At 36.5% G+C, this 18165-nt stretch overlaps 1 protein-coding gene across 11 annotated transcripts in view; it reads left to right on the top strand.

Annotated features, from left to right (window-relative positions):
* LOC131431197 (phospholipid-transporting ATPase ID) overlaps positions 1-18165 on the top strand; it is a 133292-nt gene that overhangs the window by 107003 nt on the left and 8124 nt on the right. For 10 of the 11 annotated variants that reach the window (XM_058596776.1, XM_058596775.1, XM_058596770.1 and 7 more), the window contains 6 exons: positions 8921-9004; positions 9072-9206; positions 9276-9524; positions 10189-10731; positions 17613-17779; positions 18018-18141. In XM_058596776.1, coding sequence (XP_058452759.1) covers positions 8921-9004; positions 9072-9206; positions 9276-9524; positions 10189-10731; positions 17613-17779; positions 18018-18141 — 1302 coding nt within the window. The remainder of the gene's footprint in view (positions 1-8920; positions 9005-9071; positions 9207-9275; positions 9525-10188; positions 10732-17612; positions 17780-18017; positions 18142-18165) is intronic. The other variant, XM_058596774.1, reaches the window with a different exon arrangement.

Genomic DNA, 18165 nt, shown 5'->3' with positions numbered 1-18165 from the left:
TTGACAGCTGTCTAGTAACCCCATGTACACTAAGACAATTGGCAGATGATGGCGTGGTTTCAGTTACTGGATCCAAAGCTATTGATCTGCAAAAACCATTGCAAGATACCTTAGATAAATTGTCCGTTTGGGCTGTTCATCTTGGTATCGAATTCTCTGCGGAGAAAACAGAGCTGGTCGTCTTTTCAAAAAAGCATGATCCCGCGCAACTTCAGCTTCATATGATGGGAAGAATAATCGAACAGGTTTTGACTTTCAAATACCTCGGGGTGTGGTTTGATTCCAAATGCACGTGGGGAGGACACATTAGGTATCTGATAACGAAATGCCAACAAAGAGTAAATTTTCTTCGAACAATAACAGGGTCTTGGTGGGGTGCTCATCCGCAAGATCTAATAAAATTGTATCAGACAACGATACTTTCAGTGATGGAATATGGATGCGTTTGTTTTCGTTCCGCTGCAAATTCTCATATTATCAAACTTGAGCGAATTCAGTACCGTTGTTTGCGAATTGCTTTAGGCTGCATGCATTCGACACATACAATGAGTCTTGAAGTTCTGGCGGGAGTTCTTCCATTAAAAGATCGATTTTGGGAGCTTTCATCACGCCTGCTAATAAGATGTGATGTGCTGAATCCCATGGTAATTAATAATTTCGAACGACTAGTCGAGCTTCGATCTCAAACAAAATTCATGACAGTATATTTTAACCATATGTCACAGGAAATCAACCCTTCAAGATATATTCCTATCCGTGTCAGCCTCCTAAATGTACCTGACTCAACTTTATTTTTCGACACATCCATGCAGCGCGAAGTGCGTGGAATCCCGGACCACCTACGCTCTATGGAAATCCCAAAAATATTTTCAAGTAAGTTCAGGCATATTAACTCTGAGAAAATGTTTTACACGGACGGATCGCGAATGGAAGAAGCGACAGGGTTTGGTATGTTCAACAATAATGTTTCGGCCTCATTCAAGCTTCAAGAACCTGCATCTGTTTATATAGCAGAGTTAGCAGCAGTTCATTATAGCTTGAATGTAATCGTCACATTATCTCCAAACCATTATTTCCTCTTCACAGATAGTCTGAGTGCAATTGAAGCCATTCGCTCAAACGCTGCTGGCAAAAATGAACCGTTTTTCTTGGGTAAAATAAAACAGTGTCTGAACGACATATTGAATAATAATTATCTAATCACAATAGTTTGGGTTCCGGCTCATTGCTCCATTCCAGGCAATGAAAGAGCCGATATTTTAGCCAAACGTGGTGCTATTGAGGGTGAAATTTATGAGAGACCGATTGCTTTCAACGAATTCTATAGCGCGTCTCGCCAAAGAACACTTGCCAGCTGGCAAGCTTCTTGGGATAAAGATGATCTGGGTCGGTGGATGCACTCAATTATTCCTAAAATATCGACAAAGGCATGGTTCAGGGGACTGGATGTGAGTAGAGATTTCATTCGTGTGATGTCCAGACTCATGTCCAATCACTACACGTTAGATGCACATCTCCTTCGAATTGGACTTTCCGAGACTAATCATTGTGCTTGCGGCGAAGGTTACCGCGATATTGACCATGTTGTTTGGACATGCGTGGAGTTTCGTGATGTCAGATCTCAACTAATAAATTCCTTGCGTACCCAAGGTAGACTATCCAATGTCCCAGTTCGCGACATTCTTGCTTGTCGTGACCTTCCATACATGAAACTTCTTTATCATTTCATTAAATCCATTGGAGTTCCAATTTAAATTTTATTTTATGTTAAACTGTTTTCTCTTCCATGAGTTCAACCAATAGCCAACTATAGGATATTGAATATAAGTGGTGAACTGATACAAACAATCCTGAAATAGTTATAAGATCATGTACAAAATAAATGTATTTTATTTAATGTAATTTAAAATAGCAACTCGCTTGATAAAAACAGTGTTTAGATTAACTAATGAGTACCAACATACTAATATGATATTCGAAATGTATTAGGTTTAAACTACTATGTATTGTGGATGCCACGGCGAAGAAAAACTTATGTATATTGCCTATGAAATAAACGTATTTATGAAAAAAAAAAAAATAATGTAAAAAAGTCTGTAGTATCGAATGGAAGAACCTACACTGGCCGCACGAAACGTTTTGATGACTATTTACCGAGTCTACTATTTCCAATAAGTTTTACCATGATTTAAGGCCGATTTACAATAAAATACCATAAAAGGGAGGAAATGGGGTAAAATAGTCATCAAAACGTTTCGTGCGGCCAGTGTATATTCTTCCATTCGATTCTACAGACATTTTTACATAAGATAAGCTAGGTTTAATAAACTTCCAATAAGTTTTACCATGATTTAAGGCCGATTTACAATAAAATACCATAAAATGGAAGAAATGGGGTAAAATAGTCATCAAAACGTTTTGTGGGACCAGTGTAGGTTCTTCCATTCGATTCTCCAGACTTTTTTTACATAAGATAAGCTAGATTTAGCGAACTTGCAAAAGTTTTACCAAAATTTAAGGACGATTTACAGTAAGGATCTCATGAAATGGAGGAATTGGGGTAAAATAACCACCGAAACGTTTCGTGCGTCCAGTGTGGGTTTTTCTAATCGATTCTCCAGATTTTTTTACATGAAAGTAGGCTATTCCAGAATACCGCACTCGACTTCTTTTCAAGTTACAGAGCGAATGTTATAGGAAACCCCAAAATTGCTGTACATTTGGGGTAAAACGAGCAGGATTGCGATTCGTGCGGCCATTGTAAACCATTCCATCTAATTCCTTGGACATGTTACAGCATTCTTTGCGGGTTTTCATAAATTTTTTCTCGTTGTGGGTTGTCATAAGATCATTTTCATCGATTTTCGCAAATTTGCAAAACATCGTTACTAATAACGAGTACAGATATTTCTTGCGCAACTCAGGGAAGATCATAAAGGAAATCATGAGCGGAGGTAATTGTAAGTGCCTAGGAAACGGGGATAGGTAATGTAAAATTATTCCAACTAACATGTGAGTTTGAATTCGTCTTAAATAAGCCTAATAAAAAATAATGCTAATAACACACTTTTTATAGAAATATATTATATTTTTTTAATGTTTTTATTCGCAGTGTTGGCGTTTTAATTATTAATTCACCTTTTGTTATACAAAATCAAACAACTGGTTTTGCTCTAACAGATTATAAACCATTATAATTTTCCAAATTAAAAAAAAATGTTTTGATTTCTGAGAAAATTTCTGGGGATTGTTATTTGAATAAAGAAATGACTAAAAAATAACGTGGAAACCCGTATTTGATAGTGATTTCTCTTAAAAATATCATAGGTTGCCACTTATTCTAACTTTGTGCATATAACCTATGTATAAGTTGTGCCTATTAATATGTCTGTAAATGTTCCGCACACTGGTTTTGAAATATTGGAACCTAGCATGAGAATCAACAAGTCGAATCATCGATTCGATCTTCTACGATAACTGTCAATTTGCGATTGTCTCTTGGTAAATTCCACACAGTGCCGATCTTTGCAAAACTGTATCTATTTTGGTAAGGACTCAGAGTATACGATGGAGCGAAGAAATGTAGAAAAATTCTCTCACGGTTCATGCATTGAGAGGCAGGCGAGTTCTCGTAGCACCATCTACCAGATTGACAAGGTTGTATACAATGTAGAGAAATATTGAACCACTTTCTGTCAAATTATCGGCAATCCCGACATTGAGTGTTGATACAAGTTGCAATAAACAAATTGAGCACTCTAAAACATATACGCTGAAACTAAAGTGGAAAACAGATCCATAGTAGAAATGAAATTCCGCGATAATTTTTTTTCTGTCCTGCTTTCCGATAGTATCCTTTTCAATCTGCTGATAAAAGAAAAATTAAGTTCAATGCTACTTTCTGCCTTTACAGGAAATAAATCGATATTATTTTTATTTCAAACTTAATTTTATAATCGACATTCGACATTAATTTGATTAGTGTTTCTTTACAAATGAAAAAGTTGCAGCAAAATAATATGAAGGCATTTGTGAAAAATGCATAATAGTGTTACGTAATGGCGTTTAAGAGTTATTTGATTTTTCTATTTCTTGGACAATTTCAATACAAATTTCAATAAGTTACAAAAATAACTACTTTCTACCCAAACTTTCCTAATTCTATGACCTTTCAGAAATCGTATAGGATTTATTTTCGTAGAGAATCATGCACTTCAACTTTTTTAAATATTTCAAAATAAAAAAAAAACTCGTGTCGATTGGATCAGTACGCTTTTTACTATGTGGACGGTTTGTGGTTGGAAGTTCAAGATCTTTAAAAGACTGGCTGAGCGCGAGTTTACTCACAAAACTATAAAGTATTCGAAATGCATTTGAACATTTAAAGTTCTTTGGTTTGTACAATAAAAACATATTTCGTTCAGATTTCTTCACGTTTCGCCATCGACATAAAGCAGTTCAAATTTAAATGTTATCTCCGCCTAGCAGTTCAATTTAAACCGATAAGCCAAGAACTGCTAGGCAGAGGTAACAGATCAATTTAAACTGATTTAAGCTTTGACGAGCCGAAGGCGAAGCATGAAGAAATTTGCATATATGCTCCTCGATAATATATCGATTGATTAAAGCAACACATTAGTAGATTATGTTGGACTGCTAATGCTACCTCGTGGATCAACATTGCTAAACTCAATCAATGAAAAATCGATCCTTAAGACTGTTCAATTTTGCCTTACAGTACAGAACTTAATGAACGGTAGTAAATGCCCACATACTTTATGCTTCGTCTTCAACTCGTCAGTACATAACAGTTTATGTTGAACAGTTACATGACCCAGCAGTTCAACATAAACCGCTAGGCAGACATAAAGTTTCTGCTACTTGCAGAACACTTATTATATTTGCACCGAAATGCACCTGACGTGCCGAACGTAAATGACTATCCCAGCTTACTTGCGACTTCTCGGGTGGTAGTTTGAATTATTGCGACGTGCGAGCAAAATTTTCAAGCGATTAGATTGTTATTTGATTACAAAAGACACCAGAAATAGTTTGAGAAACATCAAAATCTGTTCCTTATATCTTTTTTGGAAAAAAAATCTCGGTTTCTTTATTGAAATCATATATTATTAGTTGATAATCTTGATTCAGAATAAGAGATAAATTGAATTTAAGAGCCAGTGCAATTTATTCAATTAGTACATCGGCTTCTGAGAAATCGATGCTTTTAATCAAACTGTTGGACCCATTTATTGCATAGTAAAAAAGTGATAAGAGTAGTAGTTTTTACTAAATTCGTTCGATTATTTGACACGGCCCAAGATCCCAGTTACACAGAGCGGTCTTAGCATTTTACATAGTATGCAAGAAAAGCCTCAGAAGTACTCATTTGGATAAATGTTTTTGTAGTATGTTTTCCTGTAGGAGAGAGAGAAAGAGAAAAATATCGACGCTCTCATTTGTAATCAGCGACAATTAAGAAGCGTAGGTTTGCTTATCGCTTCTTCGGTAATTTTTTCGTGGCTCCTTTTGTAATTTTTAATAGCGGAATCTTTTTTACTAAGCATTTCTGATTCCTGATAGTTTCTATTAATGGTTAAAATATTGATCTTGATTTTTAGTAGCAGAAATAGTTTCTAGGATATTTGTAGAAGTTGTTTGTTTTATCTACTGACGATTGTTAAATATTTATTTTTATCGAAACGTCTATTCAGCATCTTATTATATAAGGCTTACTGCATCAAGCAGGTTTAAAAATCTTGATCTAACCCCTTGATATTTGTACTTTACTACCGACTTTCAACGATTTGACCGATCTTGAACTAGTACAATATAAGAAGGTATTGGCTTATTTGAACATATACAGAACACAGGTGCAACATTGTTTATTATTTAATGTAGATTTTGGAATGGGAAAAATCCCACTGAAGTATGTTTCGGTTAAACTTGCTCTCCCTGGAGCATGAAACCTTCTTATCCTTTGTATCAACAGATTACAATCATCTGAATGAGACATTTTTTTTCGAATATGAGGAAAAAATTCCAAACATTTCCTTTCCAAAAAAACAGTTTCCTGTTAATGACTGAGTAGAAGGAGATACGAAAACAAACTGGCGATAGCAGATTTTTCACTTGATAAAAGTCATATAAAGTAATGAAACTCGTGTTCGTCTTAGCTTTTCCATACATCCTATCGATTAGAAAAACAAATTGATTCAGATTTGTTATGTCTAGTCAATACGTTAACTCAAGGAATAATAGAAAAATTGACTGGTTAAATTCGAACAAAGTGAAAACCATACACACTTCGAAAAAACTCTATAATTTCTCTATAATAAATGAAGCGTCGCAGTTTACGTGAAAGAACATTCAATATTGTGTCTAAAATTCCATGACTTGAAATTTACTGAAATAAAAAAAATAATACGGATAGCGACCGCCGCGACTCGATCGGAGAATCGTTGGACCACAAAGTACGTCTTTTAATTGACTGAACCATAGAAGCACATATCTGCCTGGCTGATAAAAGGTGCGTTTAAATTCATACAGTTACAGTCGAAACCAGTAAAATTCACGATAATCTAATTCTAATTCATTTCAAATGAAATTTCATGTCAAGAGACAAATTCGGTCTTTATGAATTACATCGTGCGAGAGATTAAGCCACGTATAAAATTCAATTTTGTTTTATGTGTTTATTGTAGTACAAGTAATGAACTATTGACGCAGGCAATGAGTTTCAATTTTATAGACTCAACTAATACCCTTTATGAACAAGGTGTTCAGGGACATGTTGTATTCACTTTTGTTTTATATTTTGAACTGTTTTTGACTCTTCTCGCATTTTCTTAAAATCAGCTGTCATTATTTCCTAAAATTTCTAAATGGATAGTTAATAGGATTAATGTTACGAGGAATCTGAATTATCTTTACCGTACCATTTCTTTGTAACTGTTGAATAGTGACAAGATGACAAATCCGGCCAGTCCTAAGGGTTTTTGAATGCACTCTTTGATGTAGATTCCACTGTTAATATTCCCGATTGAGATTAATGATTAGCACGTAGAAATGCTTTGCCAAACGAGATACTTTTTAAGAATTTAGACTCTAGGCTTAACAGTAACTGAAGATTTTATTGTGCCATTTTTATCGAATACATTGTTTATAAGTTCTAGTAGTTGGCTCAGTAATTTGCAAACTGCCAGCAACTGATCATTGCAGATGATTACAAATTCCATGGATACCATAAGTTCTGACTAAGAAACACGTACCGAATTCTTTAAGCGTATATTCAAAAACGTAAGCCGAATATCGTTTCCGTAGGATCGAAGCTCTACCATCCTGTATACTCACGAGTTGGCTGCGAAGTCTACTGAAACAAAAAGTTATGTGTGGCACAGTTCGCTTTCACATCTCATCCAAGTCAGTCGATAAAACAAAACCGCTTACGTTCGGGACAGAAGAAACCAAGTACAGTATTGTGTAGTGAACAATAGAACGACCTCGAAATGAGTGAACCAAACGAACAAAAGCTATCGCCGACACGAAAGAATACAATTGTTGTGGACTTCAGGCAGTGCCAAATTCGACCTTCGATACGAGAACTTGAAGGTTTGCTTAAGGAGCAAATGCATCTTGACATTAAATGTGTGCATTTACTTCAATGCAATAAGACAAATAATGTTGTTTGCATTCAGTTTTATAAAGAGTTGGATGAAATTCAATTCGCAAAAGATAATAACAATGTGCACTATGTGGAGCACGAGAAGATTAAGTACAACATTCCAGTATATATGGATGATAGTGCTATAGAAGTGCGTGTGCATGATCTTCGCTTAAGCGTCACCGATTCATATATTCGCAAAACTATGTCCCAATACGGAGAAATTCTCTCTATCGAAAAGGAAAAGTGGAAAAGTTTTTTCCCCGGTATTTTCAATGGCGTACGTTTGTTACGCATGTGCTTGAAGAGGCCTATATATTCTTATGTGACTTCCGGTCAAGATACACGAATTCCGTGCAAATCACTTGTTACCTATGACAATCAGTTGGCCACATGTTAATATTGCCAAAAAGCTGTTCACTACGGTAAGGCATGTGATAAACTGGACAAGGAGACAACTACACCAAAGGACAACGGTGCTTTCTTCACATCAACCCCAAGCAACCCCAGTACACCTGTGACAGCCACCAACAACAATGAATCCATCATCATCCCCTATAGAACATCTACAGCAACTAGCAACGAAAAGAAGACAATGGATGACGAGACGAACCACGAACGAAGTAGGAGGGAAATGGAAGCTCCTCTCCCCCTAGAAAAAAAAATGACAACGAGATCCAACTCAAAAAAAAATTATTAAAAAAATCGGCTCAATCGGCCACGTAAAGCTTGTACGCAAATAGGCCTGAATAAAATATCTTTTAAATAAAGTTATGTTTCGCATCGGAATGTAGTACCTTCACTTTGCATTGCTAACCTATACTCGGCTAAAATAATATCCTTAGTATTGAACAATCCTTAGAAATTGATGAATCAATATGTCACTAGAAACTATTTATTGATTATCATTCACTACAGACTGGTTGAAACATAATTATACTTTGAAGGACAATCTTTTTTTACATCCGTCATTTCAATCACTACACTCTTAGAAAAAATGAAATTTACGCTTGACGTAAATTCAAGTATGCCGTAATTTTTTCGGTGATGACACAATATTACATATACTAACATGTAAATATAAATTTTGCGTCTGTATCGATGTAAACTTCAGTTAAATTAACTGTGAAGTTAATGATATGACTTATCTTTACATGCTATGTATTGTGAATGTAAGTGAATCGCGACGCTCCTTTTATGTGCATCTAAGAAGATGCAACATTTTTTAAGAGTGTACCTTCATTTATCTAATTTCAGATAGTATTTTTTCTGTTATCCATTTGCGGATTCTGTACGATAGCGTCCGCCATTTGGGAAGCGCTAGTAGGTTACAAATTTCAAGTAAGTATCCACTCTGATGCATTTGATCCACCGTGAGTTGAACTTCTTTTTCGATCTCTATTTTTAGATTTATCTGCCATGGGAACACATTATTCCAAAGGATTACCTTCAAGGTGCAACTATAATCGGATGTCTAGTCTTTTTTTCATACGCAATCGTACTGAATACAGTGGTGCCAATTTCTTTATACGTGTCAGTAGAGGTGAGTGTGTTGCCACCGAACTGGTTAGTGTCAAAACGCATCAAACACTCGATCCATTTTTTTTTGTAGGTGATACGTTTCGCGCAATCGTTTCTGATCAACTGGGACGAACAGATGTACTACGAAAAGTCGAAAACGCACGCCAAAGCGCGTACGACTACCCTTAACGAGGAGCTGGGTCAGATACAGTACATTTTCTCGGATAAAACGGGAACACTGACGCAGAACATTATGACGTTCAACAAGTGCAGCATAGCGGGACGGGCCTACGGGGATGTGATCGATCTAAGAACCAGCGAGACTGTCGAAGTGTCCGAGGTAAATTTTAACGCGGGTCCTATCTTGGTTTACGGGAACAAGATTGGTGCTTAATTGAGCTGGAGTCAATTTATCAACGATGTTAATTTTGTATCTCGAAAAATATTACAATCGGGAAGCTTCCCGACCAGCAGGCAATAACAAGTTCGTTATGAACTTTTTATGATCTGCTGATCGGTATGGGTTCAAGTTTGCGCCACATCAACGGATGCAATGTTTCTACCAGTAGAATTAAGTTTTTAAACCTTAATTTTCTGTCATTCTGTTTGTCAAATTGTCTGAATGTCACTCAAAAATAATTTATTCCAAATTAACCTAATTTCGTTCAGTTACATTAACCGATGATTTATAATTTTGTTCGTGTGAAATTGTTATTGGCATGCAAGTAGAAATGCACATTTTCCTACAAAAAAAGTATCGTGTACAAGTTTGATTTCTGTTTTGTTTGATAATCCTACAACAACAAAGAGTGTCTTCGTTTAGTTGTGTAAACGAGTGCATCACATAGAAATCCATTTTTGGTGATCAACAAAGAAGAAGATAACTGTGCATAATAACTACCCATAAATAATACCCGTCCTGTTTTCCTTTCTTTTGCATATGCCCTCTTTTGTTCCATCAACTATTGTTCGCAAACTCCTGTAACCTTCGTCCGCATGCGTAGCCTCCATGCAACAGCAGTAGAACGCTTTTACTAAACACTGAAGAGTCATCAGGTCGCAGCACACCTCAGCCAAGCTCAACCCTAACCGTGAACACCAATACGGTTTCTTCCACTGGTAGTACAGCAACGCTCAAAGCCACCACCAACTACGACTACCATCAACTCCCAATGCAGCAACCAAAACAACAACATCAACAAAAACAACTACAACAACAACAATATACTGCGATTAGTCCCAATACTCACGCAACAACACCTAGAAAGCTTCACTCGTCACTTCACGTTACGTTCAGTCAGCACAATAATAGCCACGAAACTAGAACAACTCCCACCCAACTTCAACAAACACCCGACGACACCGGTCAGGGTACTAAAACCCATCCACGAATATCGATACATAACACCGCCATTAACACTACCTATTCCAACCAGAAGAATACTACCGCAAACCTAGAAAAAACTACAATGGATTCAACAATCACATCCATCTCTACGACCACTGAGCCGCTGAGTGGGAGTAACAACAATGAGCAGGGAGTGCATGTATGCATGTGTTTATTTTATTCATCTATTTTTTTCTATGTTACTTTTCCTTTTCTATCATCTATTGCTATAACAAAGAAAATTTGGTGAAGGGAATGTGCAGTACTATAGTAATAACAGAGTGTAACAGATATAGTTTGAATATACGCCTGTTTTGTTTTGCTTTGTAGTATATCCAGTGTTTTTCGTAAAAAAAATTAAGCAAATTGTAGGAGTTTTTGATGAGATTTTATTTGCCTTTTGTTGAGCTAACAGTAGAAATGTATGATATTTTTGCGGAGACGAAAATATTTTATTGTCATAGAAAAACAGTTCGATTACCCTTTTTCGTATAATCCCCAGAGAATCGGATATGATAAGTTAAAATTTGTTCCGTTTCACTGAATCGTACGCTACCTTAATTTGCAGTACACTCGAATCCCTTACTATGTGGTTGATTGGGATCGTGAATTAGCAATCCAGTTGCATGTAATCTTAGAGCCTATAGAACTGTAGAAATTATCATTAACCCGTCATGTTCCGGCAATAACTGCTTTAAAATCCTCAACCAAATGATGAGTCATATTCCAAAATATCATGAACAATGTGGTATCACCACAAACGAATTTCCAGACATGACAGTCACGATCTTTTTTTGGCGCACATCTACGGTCCTCCGTGAAACTGGTACCAATGGTGATAAATTGGTTGCACTGCTGAGTTCCCATCATATATTCATAATGCAAATGTCAAACCGTGAGAACCCTTTCGATTCGGTAGCTCATTTATATATATTGAGATTTTATGGCACACTTTGGTTGAAATGATAACAATGCAATTAATCTCGCGCTCCACCAAGCGGTGAGTGCGGTCATTTCAGAAGGTACCGGGAACGAACCACAGTTTTTAAAAATATTTATAAGCATGTACATGTCTTTATTATTTATCTTTGGTATCACTGTTGAATGTCTCTCTCATAATGTACTTTGATATTCTCTATCAAAGAATTCTATCAACGGACTCTATGAGCGATGCAAATTCCCCTTGAGTACCTGTAAAACAGTATTGAGCATTTTTTGGAATTTCTTACTAATTTGTTCGATCCAACAATGGTTGAGGGTCAGTTGGTTGAAGGATCGCATCATCATCCATTTCCTCGTAACTGCTCTTGTTGCTATCCAAGACGGCATTAGTTGCTGACATTGAGTTTTGAGGTGTAGTTATTCGCTTTACTTTCTAAAATATGCATCTACACATGAAGAATGTTACGAGCAAAAATCGGTTAAACAAAAAGGTATCTAACTCGATCAAACTTTTTATCAAGACCTCGAGCTAAATTCAGGCAACATAAGGAAAAAAATCACTCATCCTTTATTTAGTGAGGTTTGTCCAGTTTCCTTGATTACTTTCCTCACCGCAGAACAGAGCCGTCGTGAGCGTTTCTGTCGTAGTAGGCGAACTGAAAAATATTCACCTCTGCCGATGTTATTTTTTTTCTGTAAGATTATTTTGAGTTACATGTTCAAGCCAGTTGGCAGTTCTTTAAAATGGTTAGCCAAATTTTGTGCTAGGGTACATAACCGAATTTGATATGTTTACGTTTCGTCTTTGACTCATCAGTGCATAACAGTACAAATTGAACTGCTTTATGCAAAACTCGTCAGTTCAATTTGAACCGCTAAGCAGACGTAAAGTTTTAGCTTTTTACTGAAAACTTATTTCTTTGCATTTGGCTAACACCTGAATTACCAAACCTGCATCGGCCAGAAAGCATTTCGATGCAAAGAAATAAGTGTTCTATAAATAGCAGAAATTTTATCTCTGCTTGGCGGTTCAAATTGAACTGACGAGTTTTGCATAAAGCAGTTCAATTTAAACTTTCATGCACTGATGAGTCAAAGACGAAACGTAAACATATCAATGTTTATAAAGCAAAATAAAGAATCAGCAAAAACCTGTGTTGAAATTATTTTGAAATGAATCAAAATTCAAGAGTTTTAAAACCTGTTTTACGATCAAAATTAAATTTATTCTCGATCATACCATAGTAAGAATATCTTGGCTCTTATTTACAACATTGACACTTTTTCTGAACTTGAACTGAATTTATGCGCTTTCATTTTCATCGTAAATGTATAGACAAAGCAAAAGCTTTGTAATAAATTCCTTTCGTGGAATTTGACCTTCTGTTTCAACAGACTTCGCCGCCGATTCTTGACATACAGAAATATTGCACTGCATGGCTGGCTCTACGTTCCTACTGGCACTAAAAATCTTTCCAGGTCGGAGCCCGAACATACGACAACTGGCTTGTAAGACCAGTGCACAGTGGTTTGAATCGACAAAAACGCGAACTTAATTCACTAGCTGCTAAACCGATGCACATAGTTTCTTCGGAGAACCAATTCACAAAAATATACCTCGTGATTTGATTACAATAAATAATGTGCAAAGCATACTACGATAAAAGTTCATTACAACAACTTTTTTCCTTTAAGGTCTGAGGACACAGGGCCACGTGTTGGGTTTTAAATCGACCACGTGGCTCGCTCAATTCAATTCGCATCGTATTTCTCTTGTACTCTCTCGTATATGAGCAAACTGTACCAGGTTGCCAGCATACATTTTATTATTATGATGAGAAGTTTTATCACATTAATCTATCGTATGGGTCGGACATTACATGATTCCAATGAACAATGAAAAAATATACAACTTTCACAAAGATTGAATGTCTGTGTGTTTGGCAGCCTTGTCGAGCCAATTTTATTTCTCTCTCCTTTTTCAGAATGCTATCAGGAAACCAAACCGAAAAAAAATGGTGGATGCATTGAAACTAACTTTGTTTCACTGAAAAATACAAGACTTTATTTTTATCGCCATAACATATATGTTTTTATGTACTAATCGCATCTAAACTAAATTATCTAGACTTTGTCACGGTAGATTTATGATACAAGCCTTCAAAGCCGAGATATTCGATGAACAAGTAGAGGTATGCATTTCCGAGCGTTCCAATTTTCAGCAGTTCTTCAGTCAGAAAAAAATACAACACGACCGCTAAACTCAATGGATCATTCTGAAAATTTCACAGAATATTCTCAACTAAATTTCGAAGACATTGTCAGGTGTGTTTTTCTATATTCTGCACCGTTTCCAAGAAAATTTATTTTTAAAACGGGAAAATAGCAAAAAACCTTTACGGTAGTGTCCTCAGCCCTTAAGGACTGAGGCCAGTGTGTTTTAGGGCGTTTTAGAGGGCTATTTTCACGCTTCAAATCTGATTTTCTCAGAAATGGTGACGAATTTAAAAAAAAACCCAATTGACCATTGAATGTTAATTTTGTGAAGATAAGTCGATTTTTATGTACGCACCATTGTTTCTGCTCCAGTTTCCTGGCAACGGAACGAAAAATGAGAGAGAAATAAAATCGGCTCAGCAAGGCTGCCAAACATGCGGTAGCTTTATTGGATTTTATGTGATGTAGTCAAACTTGTAACCAAAAATATCAAAACTTTCTTGGCCACTCGGCTACATCGAGAGTCATTTTGCACATTTGCGGGCTACGTGGTTATACGCGACCTACTGGTTTCAGCCTTTAAGAGATAGAAAAATGATGTCCTCTACAAAGTTCTAAAACTTCTAAAGAGAAAAAACTTTGCCGAAGAAACTATAGTCCTAACGTAAAAAGTTTCGGATGTATGAAGCATTTTCGTTTGAAACCCCTTAAAATCATTTTTTTTTTGTATATACCTTTTTTCGCATTTGTTTTCAATGTCTACTATGTTCAAGACAACTACTAAAAACAGTTCGCTTTCAAATCTCATCCAAGTCAGTCGATAAAACAAAAACGCTTACGTTCGGGGCAGAAGAAACCAAGTACAGTATTGTGTAGTGAACAATAGAACGACCTCGAAATGAGTGAACCAAACGAACAAAAGCTACCGCTGACACGAAAGAATACAACTGTTGTTGACTTCAGGCAGTGCAAAATTCGACCTTTGATACGAGAACTTGAAAGTTTGCTTAAGGAGCAAATGCATCTTGACATTAAACGTGTGCATTTACTTCAATGCAATAAGACAAATAATGTTGTTTACATCCAGTTTTATAAAGAGTTGGATGTAATTCAATTCTCAAAAGACAATAACAATGTCCACTATGTGGAGCACGAGAACATTAAGTACAACATTCCAGTATATATGGAAGATAGTGCTTTCGAAGTGCGTGTGCATGATCTTTCCACAAGCGTCACCGATTCATATATTCGCAAAACTATGCCCCAATACGAAGAGATTCTCTCTATCGAAAAAGAAAAGTGGAAGCATTTTTTCCCCGGTAGTCTAAATGACGTACGTTTATTACGCATACACTTCAGGGAGGCTATACCTTCTTATGTGATTTTCGGTCAAGATACAAGAATTCCGTACAAATCACTTGTTACCTATGACAATCAAATGGCCACATATCGATATTGCCAAAATGCTATTCACTACGGTAGGCCAAGTGATAAACTGGACAAGGAGACAACCACACCAGAGGACAACGGTGCTTCCTTCACACCAACCCCAAGCAACCCCAGTACACCTGTGACAGCCACCAACAACAATGAAGCATCCCCTTCAACGAATCCATCATCATCCCCTATAGAACAAAGTACACCAGCTGCAGTTAACAACTTACCCTTCAACCAACCAGCAATTGCAACCAATATACAACAAGGTGCATCTACAGCTACTAGCAACGAAAAGAAGACGGAAATCGACAACAATACCATCGATGCTGCAATGGATGACGAGACGAAACCCCTCAATCCTTGCAGGAGGGAAATGGAAGCTCCTCTCCCCCTAGAAAAAGGGTAACAATGAGATCCAACTCAAAAAAAAATTTATTTAAAAAATCGGCTCAATCGGCCACGTAAAGCTTGGACGCAAATGGGCCTGAATAAAAATATCTTTTAAATAAAAAAAAAACTACCAAAAAAATCCAATTTCAATTTTTTTGTTGAAGACTGTACACGATTTTAACTTTTCCTTACGAAGTTATTTAACATTTAAACTTTTATACACATTAACTTCAACTGCTTATAGAAAGTATAGTCGCAGACCACAATGCACGTACGAATGACTGTTTTTAGGTTTATTGAAAGGAGTTGTATAGGAAATGTTAAAAAAATTGAATCAGGCATTAGCGTAACTTTGGTTCAATAGTGTATTGATTTAAAATATATTTTATTTAATTTTACGTTTTCAGTAGTTGTCCTGAACATAGTAGACATTGAAAACAATTGCGAAAAAAATAATTTTAAGGGGTTTGAAACGAAAATCCGACCGCCCCGCCTCTTTCGCCTCACCCTCACTACGGCTCTGCCGCAGAATGTCAGTTCCATTTTGGAGTTTTCAACCACAATTTCCGGTACTTTCGAAACGGGATTTTGGATTTGTGTGGTCATCAACTTACAGGCACTGAGATGTAGAGGAATTTATTTACTATTTTCTAAAAAATTGGGTCTTCTCTACATCTTCTTCCATTGAAGAAAATTATTGAGTTTGTAATTTTTTTCACTAATCACCCTGTTGCGTGAGCGGTAATCAGATCCATACAAAATTGAAAACTTGTAGTAGGTAATGTTAGAGACCTCACCGCGAGATTGACGTAGGACTGCTGTCGACAAGGGGCAGATCACTTTAAAAATGCACATTTATTTTGGTACTTTATTGTACTAATAAGTCATCCATTTCAAGTAAGATCTCATTAGTTCTTGGTAAAATACTTTGGTTTCTGAAAAGATACGAAAGTTACCATTTCTCCAACTTTCAACACAGTTAACTATTATTCCCACGAGTAAAATTCCGAACAACTCGGTTGCCTCTCGTTTGGCGAACGGCGCACAAAGTAAATTTACCACTTGCTTGTGTACCCTGGCTTTATTTGCGCTCGTTTGGTGCGAATTTTGCAATGCGATTTTGCGCTCTAGATTTGTACCAAACTGAAGATTTTTACCTTCGATTTTTAAATAAGTAGTCTTTATAGTTCTTTAGATAACATTTAGAGCCATTGAAAGGGCGGATTTAGTGTACCTACTGTTCCCCGTCGTTGTCCACTTTTCGTTTTTTTTTTCCTCCAATGCAAAAGACCAGCAGCTGGATGACGCTATCGCTCTTGTTTGAAGCAGAACTCAGTTGTTGTTTTTCTGCGTTTTGGCTTGAGAAACGGAACCTCATTTTTGCCATTGACTGAAGCACCAGTTTTATAATTTATAATAGTTTCATTGTCTTAACGTAACTGAAGGCGTGCGTACTCGATATGTCTCCGTTCATGGATTATCATAAACTGTTTTCATTTTATAAAAAAACTCTTCTTACAAAATAGGCTCTTCGAAAAAAGTGTACGTACTTTGGGATTTGGTTCGTAAAAATAGATTGCGTTATTTGGGATTTGGTTCGTAAAACAAGTTACGTAAAAGGAGGTGACGTAAAAAAGTAAAAATACAACTTGACCAAATGACATATTTACTAAACAAGAATAGCAAAACTAAAGTAAAAACTCACTTGTTTAGCAGAATCTTTGTATGCAATATTCTTTGATCTTTTAAACATATTTTTGATAACTAGTGATAGAAAATTCTGGCATTGATACAGTACTCTGGACAACACAATTCCTTTGATAGTCAGCACGTAGAATCACTTTTTCTTTGCCGTATTTCTAAAATTTATATTTACTTCATAGTTGTAGTGGTAGAAATATACCTTAAAACTTACTTTGATTCCAATTTCAATCGCTTTCAGTGTTTTAATTATTTTCAATTCCGAGAACCGAAATATTTCATTTTATTCGTGTTTCTTTTTACTCAATTTATTTGAATGCTCATCGCAACCTAATGGAACAACACCGAATCCAGATCACCGAACAAGTGGACTTCAGTTTCAACGCAGAGTACGAACCGGACTTTCGGTGGTTTGACCAGAGTCTACTGGATGCGGTTCGAGCGGATGAAGAAAATGCCCACAGTTTTTTTCGGTTGCTCGCCCTATGCCACACGGTGATGCCGGAGGAAAAGAACGGAAGGTCGGTTCAGGATTCTTATTTTTACGATTCGATTTTGACTATTCAGTGCATTAGCAGTTTACGTTGAACTGTTAGCACCACCTAACGATTCGACGTAAACCGCCGAGTAGTTTCGACGTGTTGAAAGAACGAAACTTAGTGACGGCTTTCTGTCCGTCAACAGAGAGTAGTTATTTAGGGGTTTTGGTACCGCATTCAATAAATGTTGATTTAAACGAATCTTCCTACCCACACACAGGTTAGAATATCAAGCACAAAGTCCTGACGAAGCGGCACTCGTTTCGGCGGCCAGAAATTTCGGATTCGTGTTTCGATCCAGAGCACCTAATAGTATAACAATTGAAGTGATGGGACGAACGGAGGTTGGTTGAGCATGCTCTAAGAAT

The sequence above is a fragment of the Malaya genurostris genome, chromosome 2, assembly GCF_030247185.1.
Source record: "Malaya genurostris strain Urasoe2022 chromosome 2, Malgen_1.1, whole genome shotgun sequence".
Lineage (NCBI taxonomy): Eukaryota > Metazoa > Arthropoda > Insecta > Diptera > Culicidae > Malaya > Malaya genurostris.
This window is presented reverse-complemented; position numbering and strand designations above follow the sequence as displayed.